Raw genomic sequence first — 17117 nt, 5'->3', positions numbered from 1 at the left:
ACCAAGGGCCTATCTATAATACTCGAGCTGAGCTGAGCAGAGCATTCATTATACCGGCGCTCTATGCCCCCTCTTAACGAGTCCTTCTTGCAAAGGTCTAGATGGTTTTCGGCTGCTCGACATGCTGCACCTCCGCGGCACCGGCCTCGACGCCCTTGGCGGCGATCATCTCCATCTCCTCCTGCTCGTTGAGGCGGTGGATGAACTCGTGCGCGGCGTCAGTGACCATGCTGCGTTCGGCGTCTTCGATGGCCTGGAGAAGACGAAAAAGAAAGAAGAGGTATTAGCCAAAAGGATCATTAAGAAATTGGTTATGGTCATGGTAAGCCGGGCGCGGTCTTCAACCGATGCCAACCCGCTTGGGGGAAAGGGGAAAGGGGAAAGAGACTAGATATGCATGTGTATGTTTGGTACGTACCTGCAGTGGCATGGCGTGGCCGGTCTTCTTCTTGCGGATCTGGGCTTCGCGCAGCAGCCACAGCGGCAGCGTCAGGTACGAGAGGATGCACACGACCAGCAGGGCCAACGTCCCGGCGAATCCGGCCAGGTAGCGCGGGGCGTCTTGGTTGGGGTACATCTGTCGGTCGGTGGTGGTCAGCATGATCAAATTTCGACAGGGCGTCGAGGGTGTATGAAGGAAGGATAAGGAGGAGCATATATACCTGTGGGGCGATGATGCTGGCGATTGTCAACGAAGCGACAGCCGCAGCGACACCGACAGCTTGCTCGGCCGCACCATAGAGGGTCGACGAGCGGTAACTCAGCACGATCGGCTGGGAGACGAGGACCATCTGGCCCAGGTACGCCATGCCATACAGCGCGGTCGTCTCGATCACCGTCCCCCGCGCCTCCGGGTGCATGGAGGTATAGGTCCAGACGGCGTAGCAGGGCACGGACGCGACGACCGGAAGCAAATAGTGCCACATGCGCTCGCGGGTCCAGTCGGAGTGCGTGCTCCAGACCCAGTACAGGGGGATGATGCTCAGGTTGCAGGCCGCGGTGTAGAGGTTGGATTTGGTGGTGGAGTAGCCCAGAAACACCTTGAGGATGGTCGGCAGGAACGTGGCCTGCGCCACGGCCACCATGCACAGCGACACGTAAGAGATGAAGAAGACGTACGTGGACGGACGCTTGAAGATGCGTCGGAACGCTGCCCAGCTCCAGCTGACGTCCGTCTTTCTGGCCGAACCCCTGCCGAACCGGTTGATGGCGATGTACCGCTCTCGCTCCGACAGGGCCGTGGACGTCTCCGGGAAGGTCAGCAGGAGGAGGAACAGGACGGGCGCCATGGCGATGGGCAGGGCTCCTTCGATGATGAAGACCCATTGCCACGAGTCCAGTCCGTCACGCCCGTTCAGGTGCCCGATCCCCGCGGCGATGAAGGCAGACACGGCGGACGCCAGCGCGTTGGCGCTGTGAAACACACCAATCCGGAACGCCCTCTCGGACGGCTTGTACCACATGGAGAAGTACATGACGCACGCGGGCACGACGCCGGACTCGGGGATGCCCAGGAAGAAGCGCGCCGCCAGGAGACCCGCCTTGTTGGTGCAGGCGGCCATGGACATGACGATGGTGCCCCAGAGAACCATGACGATGGGGAAGAAGACCTTGGCCGAGAACTTCTTCATGAGGATGTTGGAGGGCAACAGACCTGCCGTGACGGCGAAGTAGGTGATGGACACGGCCCAGCTGAAGTCGGCGCCCTTCATGCCCAGCGCGCCCTCGATGGAGGACGGGGTACCCAGGCCCAGGATCTTGACGTTCCCCAAGTTGGCGCGGTCCATGTAGGCGAGGAAGTAGATGATGCAGGCCGGGAACAGCACGCGAAAGTCGAGTTTGCGCACCAGTCGCCGTTCCTCGTCGACCGTCCAGTCCGGCGTGAAGACAGTGGCGTTCTGGATGCGGTCCTCGCTGGTGTCGTACTGGCCATTATCGTTCTTTCTGGGCGTCAGAACGTCTCGGAACGACCAGCCGCCGATGTAGACGCCTTCTTTCTCGAGCGAGGCTTGGTGGGCCGCGAATGCTTTGGCCATGGTTGCAACGATATCATGAGCCCCCTTACGAATGAACGGGGAAAGAGGGAGAGCGGGCGAGCGGACGAGCGAGCGATGGAGAGTTTGAACGCCCGGGCATTTGGCCCGCAACCACTTATATAGACACAGACTTCCATTTCAGAAAATCTCCGCGGCGATTTGTCTTGGGAGGCTAGGCTTTTGCCGAGGAATTGGTGTTGTTCTATACCAACATCACGGGAAACGCGGGAGAGATGTGCGGGGAGAGACCGGGAGATTGGAGATAATGATCGGAGAGAGGCAGCCAATGCGTTGAACAAACTAAAGTATTCCTTGCTCATTACCGTACAAGATGAAACGGAGTTCGAAGCGCGACTCACCCTGATTGTGTCGCCTGTGTGTGCATTCTTCCTGGTCCTCCAGATTGTTGTACTCCCCATATAGCCAGCCTGATGGTGCTGCCTTCACCGACATTCGAACCCAACGTGTTAGGCTTTTGCAGGATGATAATCAAAGGCCCGAACAAGGCCCATTGCCGCTCCAGCGGCTGCACCGCCGACAAAGACCATTTGACCCCCTCCAAGCACGCCCTGCCAGATGTGCCTAGCGCTTCGCCAGCCGATGTTCACGCACGTCTTGACGTATCCAAACAAGAACAGAGCAAGAACCATCGTCCCAATAGACCAGATCAGAGCCTTGGTGATGCTCTCGGTGAAGAAATATGGTAACAGTGGTACAAAGCCTCCGGTAAAGTACCCGAGGGCGATTGTTAGAGCGCAGGTGAAAGCCCGGGAGCTAGCAGGCTCCGGCAGGGCGTGTTCAAAGGACATGATGAAATTGACCATCTGGTCTGGCTCGCATTTCTCTAGGTGAGTCGTGAGCTCGGCCGTCAGAGGTTCTGGAAGGTTGTAGGGCTCGAATATGGCCGAGATGCTCTCAGACAGGGCGTTTGGGTTGTTCAAGATCTGATCATTTGTCTGCTTCCGCGTGGCGTGGTAAGATTCCCTGGTTTCAAATGATTAGATTTGTCTCTATTGCAACAGAAGCAATATGGCTCACTCTTCGCTTTTAGCCCCCAAATACCCTCCCAGGCCCATCGAGATAGCTCCCGCGATGAGTTCTGCGAGCCCGCCATAGATGACCACCTTGGTATCCCCGAGTGCTGACAGTCCGGCTGTGAGAGCAAACGGCACTGTCAGGCCGTCTGAGAGGCCGATGATGGCATCTGAGATGACTCGAGAATCGGCCTTGAAGGATGGTTTCTCGTTCCCGGTAAGTGTGCTTGCCTCTGAGGTGTCGGAGCCCGTCGACTCCAGATCGAACTCTTTCTCGCTGAGATCGCCTGCGGGCTTGTCGAGGACAGGCACATAACGCCGCGAGAAGATATACCTGAACATTGAGACGAGCATTTTGTGTGATTCTGATCAGAGTCTTACTCTTGACGCTCCCGCACGAGGGACGGATGGGATGGTAGAGCCGGAAGGGCGGTTTGAGCGATCCTCGTCTGGTCGAGGGGATGCTCGAGGGTGGTGCGAGGGTTTATCAGCCATGCTTCTTTCCGAAAGTATTTCCCATGGTCTTGCTCATGTCGTCCTCCCACGGCCTACGGACATTCTGCGGATTGCCAGACCCTCGACCGGTCAACCCTTGAGCTTGAATGTTACATTTGTCGGCCGGACCGTAAAGACATGCTTGATTTAGCTAGAATCCCAAAAGCATGCCGTGGGATGCAGTGTTGAAGCCGTGGTTGCCTATCAACACAGGAACGTGGCACGCGTGCTCGAGAATGTGCTCGTGAGCAAGCTGCCAAAAGAGGAAGATCTCCAGAACTGACAAGGATCGAGCGAAGAAAATTGACAGGGGGTCAGAAAGCCGAGGATGCTTTACAAAGCTTTCAGCTTGCTGGCGAAGCATCGAACTGCTTATCATAATGGCCACAGAAGCAACGTGGTTTGGAATCGGCGGCATCTGAGTGGCCCGAAGCTCGACCAGTGGGGATTTGCATTGCTGTAGGATCTCCAGGAACCGTGCATGGGCTCTAGTGTCGTGGGGATCCATGTATACAAGGGGGGAATATGCTTGCGAGGGACAAATCAGAAAGAGGATTGACGACGTTAGTGAGCTTAACCTTCTGCTAAGCATTGCGCTAAGCTTTGTGGCCCCACCTGGCAAGCACTTTAGTGCCTTATGTGGAGCAACGGACGTGCAGCTTCTTGGTTTTCTTCTACAACTATTCATGCATTAGTTCTTCGTCTAGAGCATGCAGCTCCGCATGCTCGCCAGCTGCCAGCCTCATCTTTTATGCATCATTGTCCTGGATAGAACTCTCTCGTGTGTAACCATCTTGGAAGCATGACTTCACATCTCGACCGTTGCAGTCCTCAGTTCTCCGTACAACGTTGCCTTTCATGGCATCTTTCCTTCCACGTGCCTTGTCGATTCGCTTTTGCTCAATTCCTTGGACGGCTGTGTCGGATCCCTCGTCCTTTGCTTGATAATATTCTCTTCTCGGTTTGTTGACCGAAAGAATCTTTGACGAGCTCCAATGATGGCTCTCCTCGATGCCACGCTCATTCGGAGGTTGACCGACCCAGAGAGGAAGCCATCACTATAAGGAGACAGCCATGTTACCGTGCAAACAGCAGAAGACAGTACGGTACATCCTCCAGAGCCGACGAGAGAAGAGCCATGATGGTCACTCTGAGATTGAACGCCTTCTGGGCACTGATCACCCTCGGACATGCCCTTCCCCTTGTATCTCGCCAGTCGTCGAACTCCTCGGGTGGTGCTCTGAGCGATAAGGTATGAGTTACAGCAGTGCTCCCATCAATGCGGAGAGAAATAGCTGACGAGGCTTCCTCGCCTCCCACCACAGATCACACATGTCGTGTATCTCATGCTGGAGAACCATTCTTTTGACAACATTGCCGGTTACTGGGATTTCAACCCGGCCATCAACAACCTCCGGAACGTGACCTATTGCAACGACTACACGAATCCCAACTGGACGGTCTGGAATGAGCCTCTGTCGATTTGCGCGGGCCCATTCGAAGACGAGGTCCCGCTGGTCGATCCCGACCACAACTTCGCCGGCACCAGCTACGAGATTTACCGCAAGTGGGAACCGACCGCGAGTGATGTGCCGACCATGGACGGCTTCATCGAGCGACAATCGGAAAAGTACAATGCCACCCCCGGCGACGCATCGTTCGTCATCAAGGCGTACGACAAGGAGAAGACGAACATCCTGGCCACGCTCGCTCAGAACTACGGCTTCTGGGACAGCTACCACGCCGAACACCCGGGACCTACCAACCCCAACCGGCAGTTCGCGACCTCCGGGTCCACCTGTGGTCTGGTCGATAACACGGTCCAGGCCTACGGATGGCAGCTGAACTCGACCGGCGTCAACTGCTCCAAGTCGATCTTCGAGGCGCTGACCGACAAGGGCATCTCGTGGAAGAACTACTACGAGACGGACATCATCGATGCCTGGTTCTACGAATGGGTCCAGGACAACGCGAAGGATCGCCTGGTCCACTCCAGCGAGTTCTATTCGGACCTGGCCAACGGCACCCTGCCGCAGTTCTCCTACTACAATCCGGAATGCTGCACCATCGACTCGTTCCACCCGACCAGCAACATGGCCGCAGGTGAACTGATGCTCAAGCACTTCTATGATTCTATCCGGGCATCCCAATACTGGGACAATATGTACGTTTTCCAGTGATCTTGAATCCCTCCCCCCTGTCTCAACCCCCACACCACACTTGCAGCTCGCTAATCTCTCCACCCGCTTCGGGCCACACACAGCCTCGTGATCATCAACTTCGACGAGCACGGCGGCTTCGCCGACCACGTCCCTCCTCCAGTCGGCATCCCCGCGCCCGAGGACGGGATCACCTTCTCGGGCGTCTCGGACGGCCACAATGTGAGCTACGACTTCACCCGCCTGGGGATCCGCGTGCCCGCCTTCGTCATCTCACCCTGGATCCCGCCCAACACCCTCATCGGGCCGGGTACCAGCTACGCCGACAACTCGGCCTACACCCACACTTCGTTCCTGCACTTCCTGCAGAACCTGTGGGATCTCGAGGGCCTCAATAACCGCGTCCAGTGGGCCATGACCTTTGAGCATATCTTCTCCGACACGCCGCAGGAGAACCCCCTGCCCAGTCTGCCGCAACCTGCTTGGTACGTTCCCATCCGTAAATAGAACCGAACCCCACTTTTGTTCGCCTTTCTTTTTGTTGGAGTATATCCGTGGTGTACGGATCAATGATCGTAACGAACTAAAACTGACATTCGTTAACCAGGTACGGCGGATCCAACAAGCCGGAGCCTGAGGGCTTCTACCTGCTCAACCAAGATGCCAGCTACTACTTGAACTTGCCAGCATCTGCGGGAGCAGCGTAAAATTCTCTTATATATCCGCAGGGAAGATGTGCGAACGATGATGATGACGATGAGGGGACCATATATAGAAGGAACATAAATTAATAGGAGCTCTAGATGTACTCCTCTTCCATAGCTAGTTCTAATGCAAGGGCTCGCTTGCACAGCTAAATACTCCCACAAAAATCAGACGTCTGACATTGGTTCGACTCTATGGCCCCGGCGTTTCCGCAAACTAACCAACCAACCATCAGCCAGAGTCATGATAGCACACCCCTCGTCATATACATACAATGCTAATAACCGTAAAAAGTTGACACCGTGTATCAGCGCAGGATCGGAACTTTCCACTGATCTTCGAACCGCTTCTGCATCTCCCGGCCTTCCCAGATACTGCACACGCGCTGGAAGCGCGCAACCATCTCCAACGGGACGTCTGCGGCTCCTCCGTCGACCACCAGCACGACGGCATCGCACGAAGCCTCTATTCCGCGCTTTTTGGACCACGTCTTCTGGCTCTTCATCCCCTTCGCCTGCGTGTCAAAGACTTTAAACGTTACCTTGCCGTCAGTCGGGAGGCCGGGTTTGAGGAGAATGGCGTTGCCAGATATCTTGGACATCTTGCCCCGCGTACTGCACTCCGACCTTAGTAACGCGACGCTGCTGGGTGGGGGCGTGCCGAGAAATTCAAGAAACCGGGTCAAACACAACATACCTGTTCGGATCCAGCCATCGGTGCTCGAATACATCAACCAACCAAGCCAGCGTGCCTGGCCGGGCGGGAACAATCCATCTCGTGATGACCACGAGCTGATTTTGCTCCATTGCCATACCGGCAGCCATGGTCTCCAGACCACCGATGGTCCTTGTCATCCATTTCACCGTGGTGATGGTGCCGTGCCCGCCGCCCATGATCTCCATGCCCTTGATGGTGGCCTTGGTCTGCAGGTCGAGGTCCTTGTTGCCCCAGTCCTGCCACTTGCTCGTCTCGCCCCATTTCTTGGCCAGGATCTTGTGTTGCTCTTCTGAGTAGAGCGAGAAGAGCGGGATGTGGGACAGGTGTGCGTACCCCTCCGTGTAACCCCCTGTCGTCTCGCCTTGCTGGGGGATGCCTCGACTGGACACTTTGCGTATGTAGGCGTCGATGCGTTTGCCAGGGAGTTTGTTCAGGATGGACGTTACAGATGGATCGTACGACTCGACCGCGTCCACGATTTGGTCCGCCATGATGTTGATATTGACTGGTTGGGGCTAAGCGACGCGAACTTCGAACTTGTCAACAAAGTGCTACCAAATTTCAGGGAAGATAAAGTGCATGATGAGGAGAGGCGGCGCAGTTGATATATTGCCAAATTGCGGCCGAGTCTTTGGACAGAGGGCGAGTAGACTGTCCGGTTGCCGACATCGTTAGAGTTCAATGTGGGATAGTCCCTGTATCCATGGGCAATTCTGTCCGAATCTTGCACCATCTGCTGGTCCCAGCTGAAACACGGCAAGACCAAAAAGCTTCACGTGGTGCGCTCGCAAGTTTGTCCGTCGTTGTGCCAATAAGCTTTCTATTGAATACGAAGAAGAACGGTCTCGATCCGGTATCAGTCTGGTGGCCTGCCGCTTCCGACCTACTGTCGTCTCTCGCCCCCAGATACTAACACTGGAGGCGCACGGTAGTAGACCTTGGCACCTTAGCATCCTCGTGTTGCAGAGAGGGAGATAGGTCGAGAGCCGGCGAGTCTGGCCAGTTAGCCTCATACAAGCACTCAGTAACAATTTCTCGGCAAAGGCTTCGGCCGGGAGAGTGGGGCTGGGCATCAGAATCCCTCCGTGATGTGCGTTAGCGAGACAAGGTCGGACCATTTCATATCCAAGCGCAATGATTGACCGGAGCGAGCAACTCAAAAGGTAGAGGCACACAATCGCTGGATGTGGAAGAGATCACCACAGTTGCAAGCGAGTGGATTATGACATGGACGAGGGGAGGGAGAAACTAATATATAGATACCAAGACACAAGAACAGCTGAATGTCTGCGAATGCATGATGGCTGCAATTCGAGCAAACGTCCAAGCAATCGACCAAAATTCACCATGCTGGCAAGGCAGATAGATGGACAAAACACTGGGGAGATAGGCAGGCAGGTTTGTTATATGTATGTACATGGCTCGCTGCCCAAGCAGATAGCACCCCTATATGGGGAAATAGGAGGAAAGAAATGTAACCTTGAATATGAAACCCGAGCAGATTCATTGAAAGAACAACCGGGCGATTAACGGCAGGTCGTGAGAAAACATTGACGTTCCTCATCCTTCTGGGACTCCGTGTTCATTTTTCTGATGAAAACCACTTCGTGAGCAACAGGGCGTGATGCCACGCGAATGTGAGCCGCCAAGCTGAAGTCCATGAAGGAGAGAGAAAGAGAAAATGGAGACGAAAAGTGAAATTAATTTATCGCACAAATTACTCTGGGCTGGGGAATGCGTCGCCGTAGTGGACGATACGGTGGACCACAACGCATTTTGATCAATTTCGTGTATCTACTCAAGTACAGCTCGTCCAGGGGCATTGCTTTCTTCCCTGGGTATCACTGTCGTCTGTTACATTCCTCTGCTTCTGTCAGCAAGATACAGAACGCTGTGTACACTATGCTTAGAGAACACATGATTGACCTGACCCTTTCCAACAACCAGTCATGTGTGCGCACATCTTGATCCTGTAATTCCCAGTGGCTGACCCCAAGAGTTTCACGAGATTCACATAAGATAACGTCTCACAAAGTCCCGGAACTTCTCATCCGCGCCTGGCACCTCTCTCTCCTTCTCGCCAAACAACATATCCACGATCGCCTCACGCAGCATCTGGCTATGCTTCTGGTATGTCTCCACAGGTTCACTGGTTCTGAACAGACACATCTCAATCACATGTTTGATGACTCGGTCCTTGTTGGCATCACAGACGCTCTCGAAGCGATCTTCAACCTCTTTTAGGCCTTGGAAAGGTGATTTTCTTTTCAAGGCCCTATACGCCACCGTTGCCGCCGCCATAATGACCACGTCAGTTTTGTTGTACGCCGACCTGATGTTGTGGTCGATGCCGTTGTGTGCATAATGCACCTGCAAATTGAGCATGTTCACGGTCACGGGGCGAAGAACCTCAAACCGGATAGTGAGCGTGGCAATGTTGAGGAATGCCGGACACTGGTTAATCAGGGAAAGGATGGCCGTCGACAGGACCTGGCTGTTGAGGTCACACAGGTTCGGGCCACTGTCTCTCCTCAAAAACGAGATATGCTTGATTTTGTTGGCTGTGCTAGCTCGAAGCCCTTGGACGCCGTTGGGGTAGAAGAAATCTGCAGGTTCCGCGGCAGTGAAGTTGTTCTCGCTGTATAAGATATTTCTGGCTTCGCTGTACACTTGACTGTTCGTACGGAGGATGTTCGCATTGAGATCTGGGTTTAATTGGTGGAACGTGACATTGCTGTTTTTGCCCGGGAAGATAACTGCTCTTGTCGCTGGCACAAGCAGGGAGCGGTAAACGATCTTTCGTGCCTCGAGTGGCCAGTCAAGGAAGTCGATCTGGGTCAGAGGTGGCCGTTCAGAGAACTGAACAGAGTGGATGAACTCGTCGGAGGCGCTGCGGCTGGTCAAAATTCGACGCAGATTGTTATTCAAGAGGTTGAGTTCTGCGGCGAAGACCCCGACGGCGGTCGTCTCAGCATGGCTGGTGACAGGAGGATATCGCAGGAGGTATGGATTCCAAGACCTACGTGGTTGTGATTGCGGCTCTGTGTTCCTTCTCCTCACTCTCCCCTGAGACCCGCGGTCACGGCGATCACGACGGACGCGGTAGTCTCCATCTCTTTCCTTCTCTTGAGAATCGTCTGCGACACATGAGCTTTTCCGTTTGACAATCTTGGCTTTGGAATCGTGGTATCCATGCAGAGGACAGAGTGAGGTAGCGAGCTGGCTCATGGTCTGTTTGTCACAGATGCAGCTTCCTTTTTGGGCGTATTTAAGGGTTATGAAAGGCGCGCCTGGTGAAGAGAGTACGATGTGGTTATCGTCCGGGGGTGCCGGTGGAGAGGAAGTCGGCGAGGACATGGTGCATGACGGGTAGTGATGGCAGATAAGCAAGGACAATACTCACGCAAGGATGACAGGCGCGGTGCTAGATAAAGAAGAAGACAAGTGAGATAGTGACTGAGAGAGTCGCGGGTGCGACATGATGAATGACCAGCGGTGTGTTCGATGTCGCCAACGCGCGCTACCAGGGCGTGCTCCCCCTGTGAAAAGCCCAAGAACACTTCACATATCGGCAAACTTGATAATGGACAATAGATCTGCTGAGACTCTGATCATTCTTCTTCACATGTATAGACAAGATAAGCTCGTTCCATCGCCTCTCCACGACGGTCGGGCAGCTTTCCTTTAGATCAGTCGACATTGTCGGTCGGTCGACTTCACCACCTTGATGGTCATCTCACTCACGCCTTGTGGCGCCGGTTCATGTATCTGAATGGGAGCTCTTTCTTGACATGGTCTGGTCGATGGCAAACCTACAAATGGGTTTTCATGCTGCTGCCCAGAACCCTGGTGCTTCGCTCCCAGTAGGAGATGAACCCGACGTGTCACATTCCTTCTGCGCTTGAGTCATGGTGTTTCATAGAACAGTGCCTCATGGGCTTGCATCCATAGCCACCTCGACACTCACGTCTTGATCTGTATGGAAATGCCGTCGAATTGACTTTGTGATGAAGCATGTTTACCTTTGTTGTTTTTCGATCCCATAACTTGCCTCCAAAGAATTCCCATCCCTTGGCCAAGCAAATGCTCCACGGTAATCTCAATCTGCGTTCTAAGCACAGACAATTCCATGTCTATTATATCAAATGCCACGGACTGTCGGAAAGGAGTTGCAGCCCAAATGCTAGCCTCTAACCCCCTTATCAGCCGTAGCCAATCAGAGCCGCGACAAACATAATCCAACCGCCAACACGTGATGTGCCAAGCCCATTGCCTCGGAAAGCGGATCGACATCATGCCAGTCAACTTGGAGCTTCAATCGACACGAGAGATCCCAAGCTCCATCACCGACTACAGCCAGCAGCAGCAGCAGCAGCCATGTCGGCCAACATGTTCTCCCGCAGGGCACTGCAGTTGACCTCCCGGCGACGTAAGCCTTTCTCGCGTACCTTGAGTTGAACAGGAACTGACAGGAGACGTCGGATTGAACAGTGGCCGCAGCGAACCCCTCCACCTTGACCACGACTGGTCTGTCGAGATTATCCGCTCCGGCAGCCATTGCGACACTGCAGAACGTTCAGTACAGGTCAGTGCCTCGCACCAGCAGCATCATGAATTGAGATATCCCTGGGGAAAAGGAGATGGGAATACATCCGCCAGTTCATCCATCCTGCGTATCCGAAGTGCCCCGATGCTCTAGTCAATACCCTTACTGACATCCTGTCTTTCCTCATTGCTAGACCAGCAACAACACAATCCGTCTCCCAAGCCAGCGGCCAGGAAATCCTTGCTAATCAGCGCCTGCACCGCCCCGTCTCTCCGCACCTTGCGATCTACCGCCCGCAGATAACCTGGTACTTGAGTGCCTTGAACCGAATCACGGGTGCCTCTCTGTCGGGAGCAATCTACGTCTTCGGTGCCGCCTACCTCGTCGCCCCGCTGTTCGGCTGGCATCTCGAATCCGCCAGTCTGGCCGCCAGTTTTGCCGCGATGCCCGTGATCCTGAAGGTCGGAATCAAAGCACTGATAGCATTCCCGTTTACATTCCACGGTTTGAATGGCATTAGGCATCTGGTGTGGGACACGGGTGCGGCGTTCACAAATCAGCAGGTCATATGGACGGGATGGACAGTCGTGGGACTGAGCGTGGTCTCTGCTTTGGGGTTGACTTTCCTATGAACCCTTGCGGAAATGCCCCGAGTCGCGAAGCAGATAGGCTACAAGAAAGGTGTACATGAATAGCGTATCATTTGCCTCAATGAGACTGAGAATCTTAGGTATAAAGACCCGACGGCCGTAAGAGCTGCTGTATTCCGAGTCTCGTATGACGGCGCTTTGGTCCAGAAGACCACCAGGACTTCCCGCGTCAGACTGATATTACATCAAGAATGCCAACCACCTCCATACAGGTGTTGTCCTACTCGTCCACATAGGTTACCCCGTCTCTCAACTCGTGCACAAGACTTCCACTCCTCCTTCGGTCTACATCCACATATCTGGTCCCGTCCCGCAACTCATGCACGAGACTGGGAGACTTCCTACGTCTCGCACTACGTCGCGGAGTGAAAGATCTTCCCAGTTCAGAGGGGGCTGTGGAAATCGTCGACCCTCTGCGCCGGTTGGACCTGTCGGAGAGAGGGATATTTTGTGCCCAGTCATCATCGACCAAGACCCCGTCCCCATCTCCATCGTTGCCGAAGTTGTCAGTCTCGTTGGCCTGTCGACGGCTCGATCGCCGTAGGTAGACGTTTGATGTTTCACCGCTACGAGGAATGCTGTCCGTCTTGTTAGCTAGTTGCGGCGTGACCTCGTGTCTGTCTCCGCTATTGGCAGCTTCGTCGTTGATGCTCGCTTCCGGTTCTGCAGCGAGGGATCGCAAAGTCTCGGGACTGTCGCCCTCGTTGCCAAAGTCGTCACTTGGACCCGCTTGATGGCTGGGCCGTGGTTCCTCTTTGAATCTGGGAGAGCTGTAATGAAGGTTGGGAGAGCCGTTTTCGACCATCAGAGGTGCAGTTTGTGGCGCAGGCTCAACATCGAACAATTTTTGTCCACTCATGTTCCACCAACGAAATAAAAGCCTGACGAGGGTTGTTTCGGTGGCTCCGTACTCCAGAGGAGGGCCAGAGATAGCCACCTCTGACCATGACATGGTCACGCCGCCTGTGGGTTTGAACACCGCCCACGAAGACGTGTCGGTGCTCATCAGCATGAACTGTCTATTAAAGGTCTGGACCTTGAAGTTGCGAAGAATGACCACATCGCCGCGACGGGTCATGGGGAGTGCTGTCCTAACAGGTCGAAATACTTGAGCAGATATGGGTGAGTGTGTCTCAGACACAATCGAAGGATCCGCGAGTTTTAGTGCAGTGTGGAAATCTCTCCGCCCTGTTTTCGACTGTTCTGGTTCCGACGAAGCATCTGTGCACACAGCAATGACATCTAAAATCTGACCAAACAGTGTATGCAACGATCGCAAATGAAAGAGGTATGAAAAAGACGTCCTAATCCCCGTGCCTCTGCTGAGTTCCGATCCGTTCGCCGTGAGGTCCGGAGAAGCAGAGGTGATATCGAGGTACGCTTTTTCGACTTCTTGGCGCGCTGCCGACGCAAGAGGTGCTTCGATTTGCCTTTCCATTGGCAACGACAGGAAAGCACTGTCGTCTCTTGCGGGATTCACATTCTCTTTTCGAGCTGGCGATGACGAATGTTGTCGGGTAACTTTGCTTGGGGTGAAATGCAGACTAGATACATTCGCCGGCATGGTAGACTGTTCGGCGGAAAATGGTGGGGAGCTTTGATGGAGTGTGAGTGTATCAAAGTGTGAGACAGAGGTAGGCCTGGCATTTGCAGGGCTCGTGCCTGCCTTGGCGGGTTGCGCAGGGGGTCCCTTTGCGGCGGGCGATTCCTTCTGAGTCTGTTGCGACTGACCTGTTTGCCCAATATCTGCTCCTTCAGCTTGCGCAGCTGGTCTTGTTCCGCTCGATGCAACCTCCACTGCCTCTAAATCCTCATCGGCGACTTGAGTCATTTCCTGCAGCAAGGGAAGGGCAGATTGTTGTGATTCGCCACCGATGTCGTCTTGTGTATAGCGCGGTGATGGAAATCCAACCTCAACCGACTCTCGAACTGATTTAGGGGATTCGGGCTCAGATAACGAACGCTGTACCTGAGACTGATCTGGTGTTGGCAACTGTGCAAAATGCTCGTGCGTATGGATATGTTCCATTCGAGAAGACTTAGACTTCAACTCGTTTGATGTAGCGGAAGGGTGCTGGGGTTCCTCATTGACTTCGTCTGTCGTCGTCGCCTGAAATGTGATCTGCCTTATCTCTTTCAAGCCATATTCGGAAGATTTGACATGAGCATCGTCATCAACTTTGGTGGTCCCCAATACCTGCGTTTCTACCTGCGTTTCACCCTGAAAGCCATCGTGTGAAGACTCGGCATTGGGCACCAGCTGCCTGGAGGTCTTTGAATGGGCAGAAAGCTGAGCAAGATGGTTGATGTATTCCCCGAAAATCTCCTGCCTGTCCACATGTCCATCGAGTGATTGCGATCGTGAGGCTTGTCTCGAAAGAGTATGAGTTGATTTGACAGGACTCGCTTGGTGTTGTCGGTTCTGTCTAAATGGCGACTGTGGTTCAGGATATCTGCCAGGGGATCGGTTCGAGTTTGTGGATGGTGCAATGCCTTCCTGTGGAGATTTTATGGCCATGTCCTGGGACGCATCCTGCTGCGGCGTATTTGGTGCATTTTGCCCATCATCCGATTTGAGAGGGACCGAAAAGCCGGCGGCTGTCGTTGGAGATATTTGCTGAAACTGTTCGAGGACATCCAGCGGACTGCTCGGGCGTCCAACAGGAGGCGACGTCGCGAATGAAGGGTCGACATCTGCTGCATCAGCCGGAGCACCATACAGATCATCATCCTCGACATCAACGGCTCGATTATTGTGCTGGGATATATTGTGAGGAGCTGGCTGATCTTGTGAAAGGAGAAGCTCTCGATCAATGGTAGACTCCAGTGACGAAAGCCATTGGGGCGCTTCGTAGGCAGTTTTCCCCCCGGTTTCTGGGTGTTCGGACGGTACTTGAGTTTCGTGAGAAGCCAGCACAGCATCTGCATGTGCGTCAAGGTTAGCCCCGAGGCTCTCATCTGGTTTCTCGGATGGTGATGTATCCGCTGCAACAACCGGCGACTCATGAGAATGGGGTAATAGCCCATTAGTCAAGTCTGCGGTGTCTGTCACTGGGACAGCAGTCTCGGTTTCCCTTTCACTTGACGCGTCCAATTGTGATATGCTTGTGTCTAATGGCGGAAAATATCCGATTAGAACTCCTGAACGATGGACTAAAGGAGACACGAGAGGGAGACTCGGTGATGGTATAGGCAACAGTCGAGGAGTTGTCGCGGCCTCTGAGCTGTCACTGGCGTCAAAGTCATCCATGCTATTCATCGCCGATTGCAGAAGAGCAGGAGCTCTGATCGGCGTCTGGGGCGGGCCCATTACCAGTGGTTCGGTCACAATAGGAGAAGGTGTTGGTTCAGCAGGCGAAACCGGACCCGAGAGGTCGCCTATGTTTTCTTCGACTGTCTGAACCCGGGGGTATTGGTGCTCAGCCTCTTTCGAGACCTCGGTGACCGTCTGAGGTATTGTTTGATGCCGTCCGTCAAAAGCAGCTGGATTAGGTGCTAAATCGACGTCCTGGGCTTTAGGGCTCTGAGCCCGCACGGTATCTTCATCGTCCAGATCAGCTTTCCCAACCTCTTCTGGATGGTTTTCGGCTTCCAGATCGACGAGACTCCATGCTCCACTGCTTCTGGCGAATTTGGTACGCTTCCGACCGCGTCCAAGAACATAGCCGTCATCCTCTGCCAAGGAGTCCAGAGCAGCATCAATAAAGGTTTCGGTGAGATGGTTTCCAACTGACTTCCGGGGTGTCAGATACGGGACAGGAATCGTGCTGGATCGACTGTCAATTGCGCCGTCTAACTTGGATTGGATGTCGTCTCCATTCGAAGTTGAAGCATCGGCCTCTTTTCCCGTGAATTCAACCGTAGCCGTCTCTTTCTCGCCTCTAAGAATCTCCAGAAAAACACGGGCGTTGTATTCCAGATCCCATTTTATCTTCTTGCCAGGTGTAGAAACCATATTCCCCGTCTCTTTCCACTCACAGCCGACCAATGCAAGCCTCATAGTATCCCCAATACCCACTTTGGACTTTGCAACCTCCTTTGCACACCCATTGCGGAACACGGCCTTGACCTGGCCATTGGATTTCCGCCGGCGAATGTCAGGGTCGGCTAACAGCAAGGCGATTGTCCCCGTTGAGCTGGAATAAGGCCATACAAGAGCGACCTGGGCTAGAATGTGGGCATCAGGACTGGATTGCGATGGAGAAAGGTCGGCAATGGGAAGTTGCAACGATGTGTCGAGTCTGGCTGTCGCTGTGGGCGCAGTGGGCTGTGGCTGTATCACCACGGTCATGATGGCAGCCAAGGGGCGGTCTGAAATAGGACAGCCATATCCCGGCCCAACGGCTAATACAGAGCCGGTGCACAAAGGAACAAACCTTGGAAGCTGAGATGGCGTTTCAGTCGAGGATTGTTTGGTGTTCAGTTAGACGGTGGGTGGGGAGCAACAGTGACCACACGATTTTGCCGCCGCGGACGCGATGCGGCGGGATGGAGAGAGATTGCCGAAACGCGTTTCACGACATCCGATCACGGGCTTCGACTCTCATTCACCCCTCTCCAACAGTTCGTTTCAAAGCCGTCTGCTCGTTTCCATCTCGACTGGCGTAATGAGTGATCCCCGTTGAACTACGAAACTGTCCATCTACTACAATCTCCTACCGTAGACTGCGCTCTCCTGGAGGTTGGGCACGGGTGCCCCAGTGGCCAGATGCCTCTCATCACCTCCGGGTTGGCAGATTCCAGACTCCGCAAGCTGGATTCCTGGAGGACCACAT

The 17117-nt window shown here is 54.2% G+C and overlaps 7 protein-coding genes across 7 annotated transcripts; 2 read left to right on the top strand and 5 right to left on the bottom strand.

The window, feature by feature from the left end:
* Positions 1 to 97: 97 nt before the first annotated feature.
* AYL99_03863 (hypothetical protein) lies at positions 98 to 2036 on the bottom strand (the record flags this gene model as incomplete). Its single annotated transcript, XM_018835377.1, has 3 exons — positions 98 to 253; positions 419 to 577; positions 663 to 2036. The coding sequence occupies 3 exons, from the start codon at positions 2034 to 2036 to the stop codon at positions 98 to 100; spliced, it is 1689 nt and encodes a 562-aa protein (XP_018695027.1).
* Positions 2037 to 2503: 467 nt separating this feature from the next.
* On the bottom strand, positions 2504 to 3424 carry AYL99_03862 (hypothetical protein; the record flags this gene model as incomplete). Its single annotated transcript, XM_018835376.1, has 2 exons — positions 2504 to 3020; positions 3075 to 3424. The coding sequence occupies 2 exons, from the start codon at positions 3422 to 3424 to the stop codon at positions 2504 to 2506; spliced, it is 867 nt and encodes a 288-aa protein (XP_018695026.1).
* A 1282-nt stretch (positions 3425 to 4706) lies between these two features.
* AYL99_03861 (hypothetical protein) lies at positions 4707 to 6431 on the top strand (the record flags this gene model as incomplete). Its single annotated transcript, XM_018835375.1, has 4 exons — positions 4707 to 4817; positions 4891 to 5729; positions 5829 to 6209; positions 6332 to 6431. The coding sequence occupies 4 exons, from the start codon at positions 4707 to 4709 to the stop codon at positions 6429 to 6431; spliced, it is 1431 nt and encodes a 476-aa protein (XP_018695025.1).
* Positions 6432 to 6736: 305 nt separating this feature from the next.
* AYL99_03860 (hypothetical protein) lies at positions 6737 to 7637 on the bottom strand (the record flags this gene model as incomplete). The annotated part of the gene is made up of 2 exons (XM_018835374.1): positions 6737 to 7043; positions 7126 to 7637. The coding sequence occupies 2 exons, from the start codon at positions 7635 to 7637 to the stop codon at positions 6737 to 6739; spliced, it is 819 nt and encodes a 272-aa protein (XP_018695024.1).
* A 1519-nt stretch (positions 7638 to 9156) lies between these two features.
* AYL99_03859 (hypothetical protein) lies at positions 9157 to 10503 on the bottom strand (the record flags this gene model as incomplete). The annotated part of the gene is made up of 1 exon (XM_018835373.1): positions 9157 to 10503. One exon carries the CDS (start codon positions 10501 to 10503, stop codon positions 9157 to 9159), a length of 1347 nt encoding a protein of 448 aa, XP_018695023.1.
* Positions 10504 to 11523: 1020 nt separating this feature from the next.
* AYL99_03858 (succinate dehydrogenase, cytochrome b556 subunit) lies at positions 11524 to 12324 on the top strand (the record flags this gene model as incomplete). The annotated part of the gene is made up of 3 exons (XM_018835372.1): positions 11524 to 11575; positions 11638 to 11731; positions 11886 to 12324. The coding sequence occupies 3 exons, from the start codon at positions 11524 to 11526 to the stop codon at positions 12322 to 12324; spliced, it is 585 nt and encodes a 194-aa protein (XP_018695022.1).
* Positions 12325 to 12562: 238 nt separating this feature from the next.
* Positions 12563 to 16633, bottom strand: AYL99_03857 (hypothetical protein; the record flags this gene model as incomplete). Its single annotated transcript, XM_018835371.1, has 1 exon — positions 12563 to 16633. The coding sequence occupies one exon, from the start codon at positions 16631 to 16633 to the stop codon at positions 12563 to 12565; it is 4071 nt and encodes a 1356-aa protein (XP_018695021.1).
* Positions 16634 to 17117: the final 484 nt, after the last annotated feature.

This window comes from Fonsecaea erecta, assembly GCF_001651985.1.
Source record: "Fonsecaea erecta strain CBS 125763 chromosome Unknown Scaff3, whole genome shotgun sequence".
Taxonomy (NCBI): domain Eukaryota; kingdom Fungi; phylum Ascomycota; class Eurotiomycetes; order Chaetothyriales; family Herpotrichiellaceae; genus Fonsecaea; species Fonsecaea erecta.
Note: the sequence above shows the minus strand (reverse complement) of the source record. Positions and strands in the feature narration are given on the sequence as shown.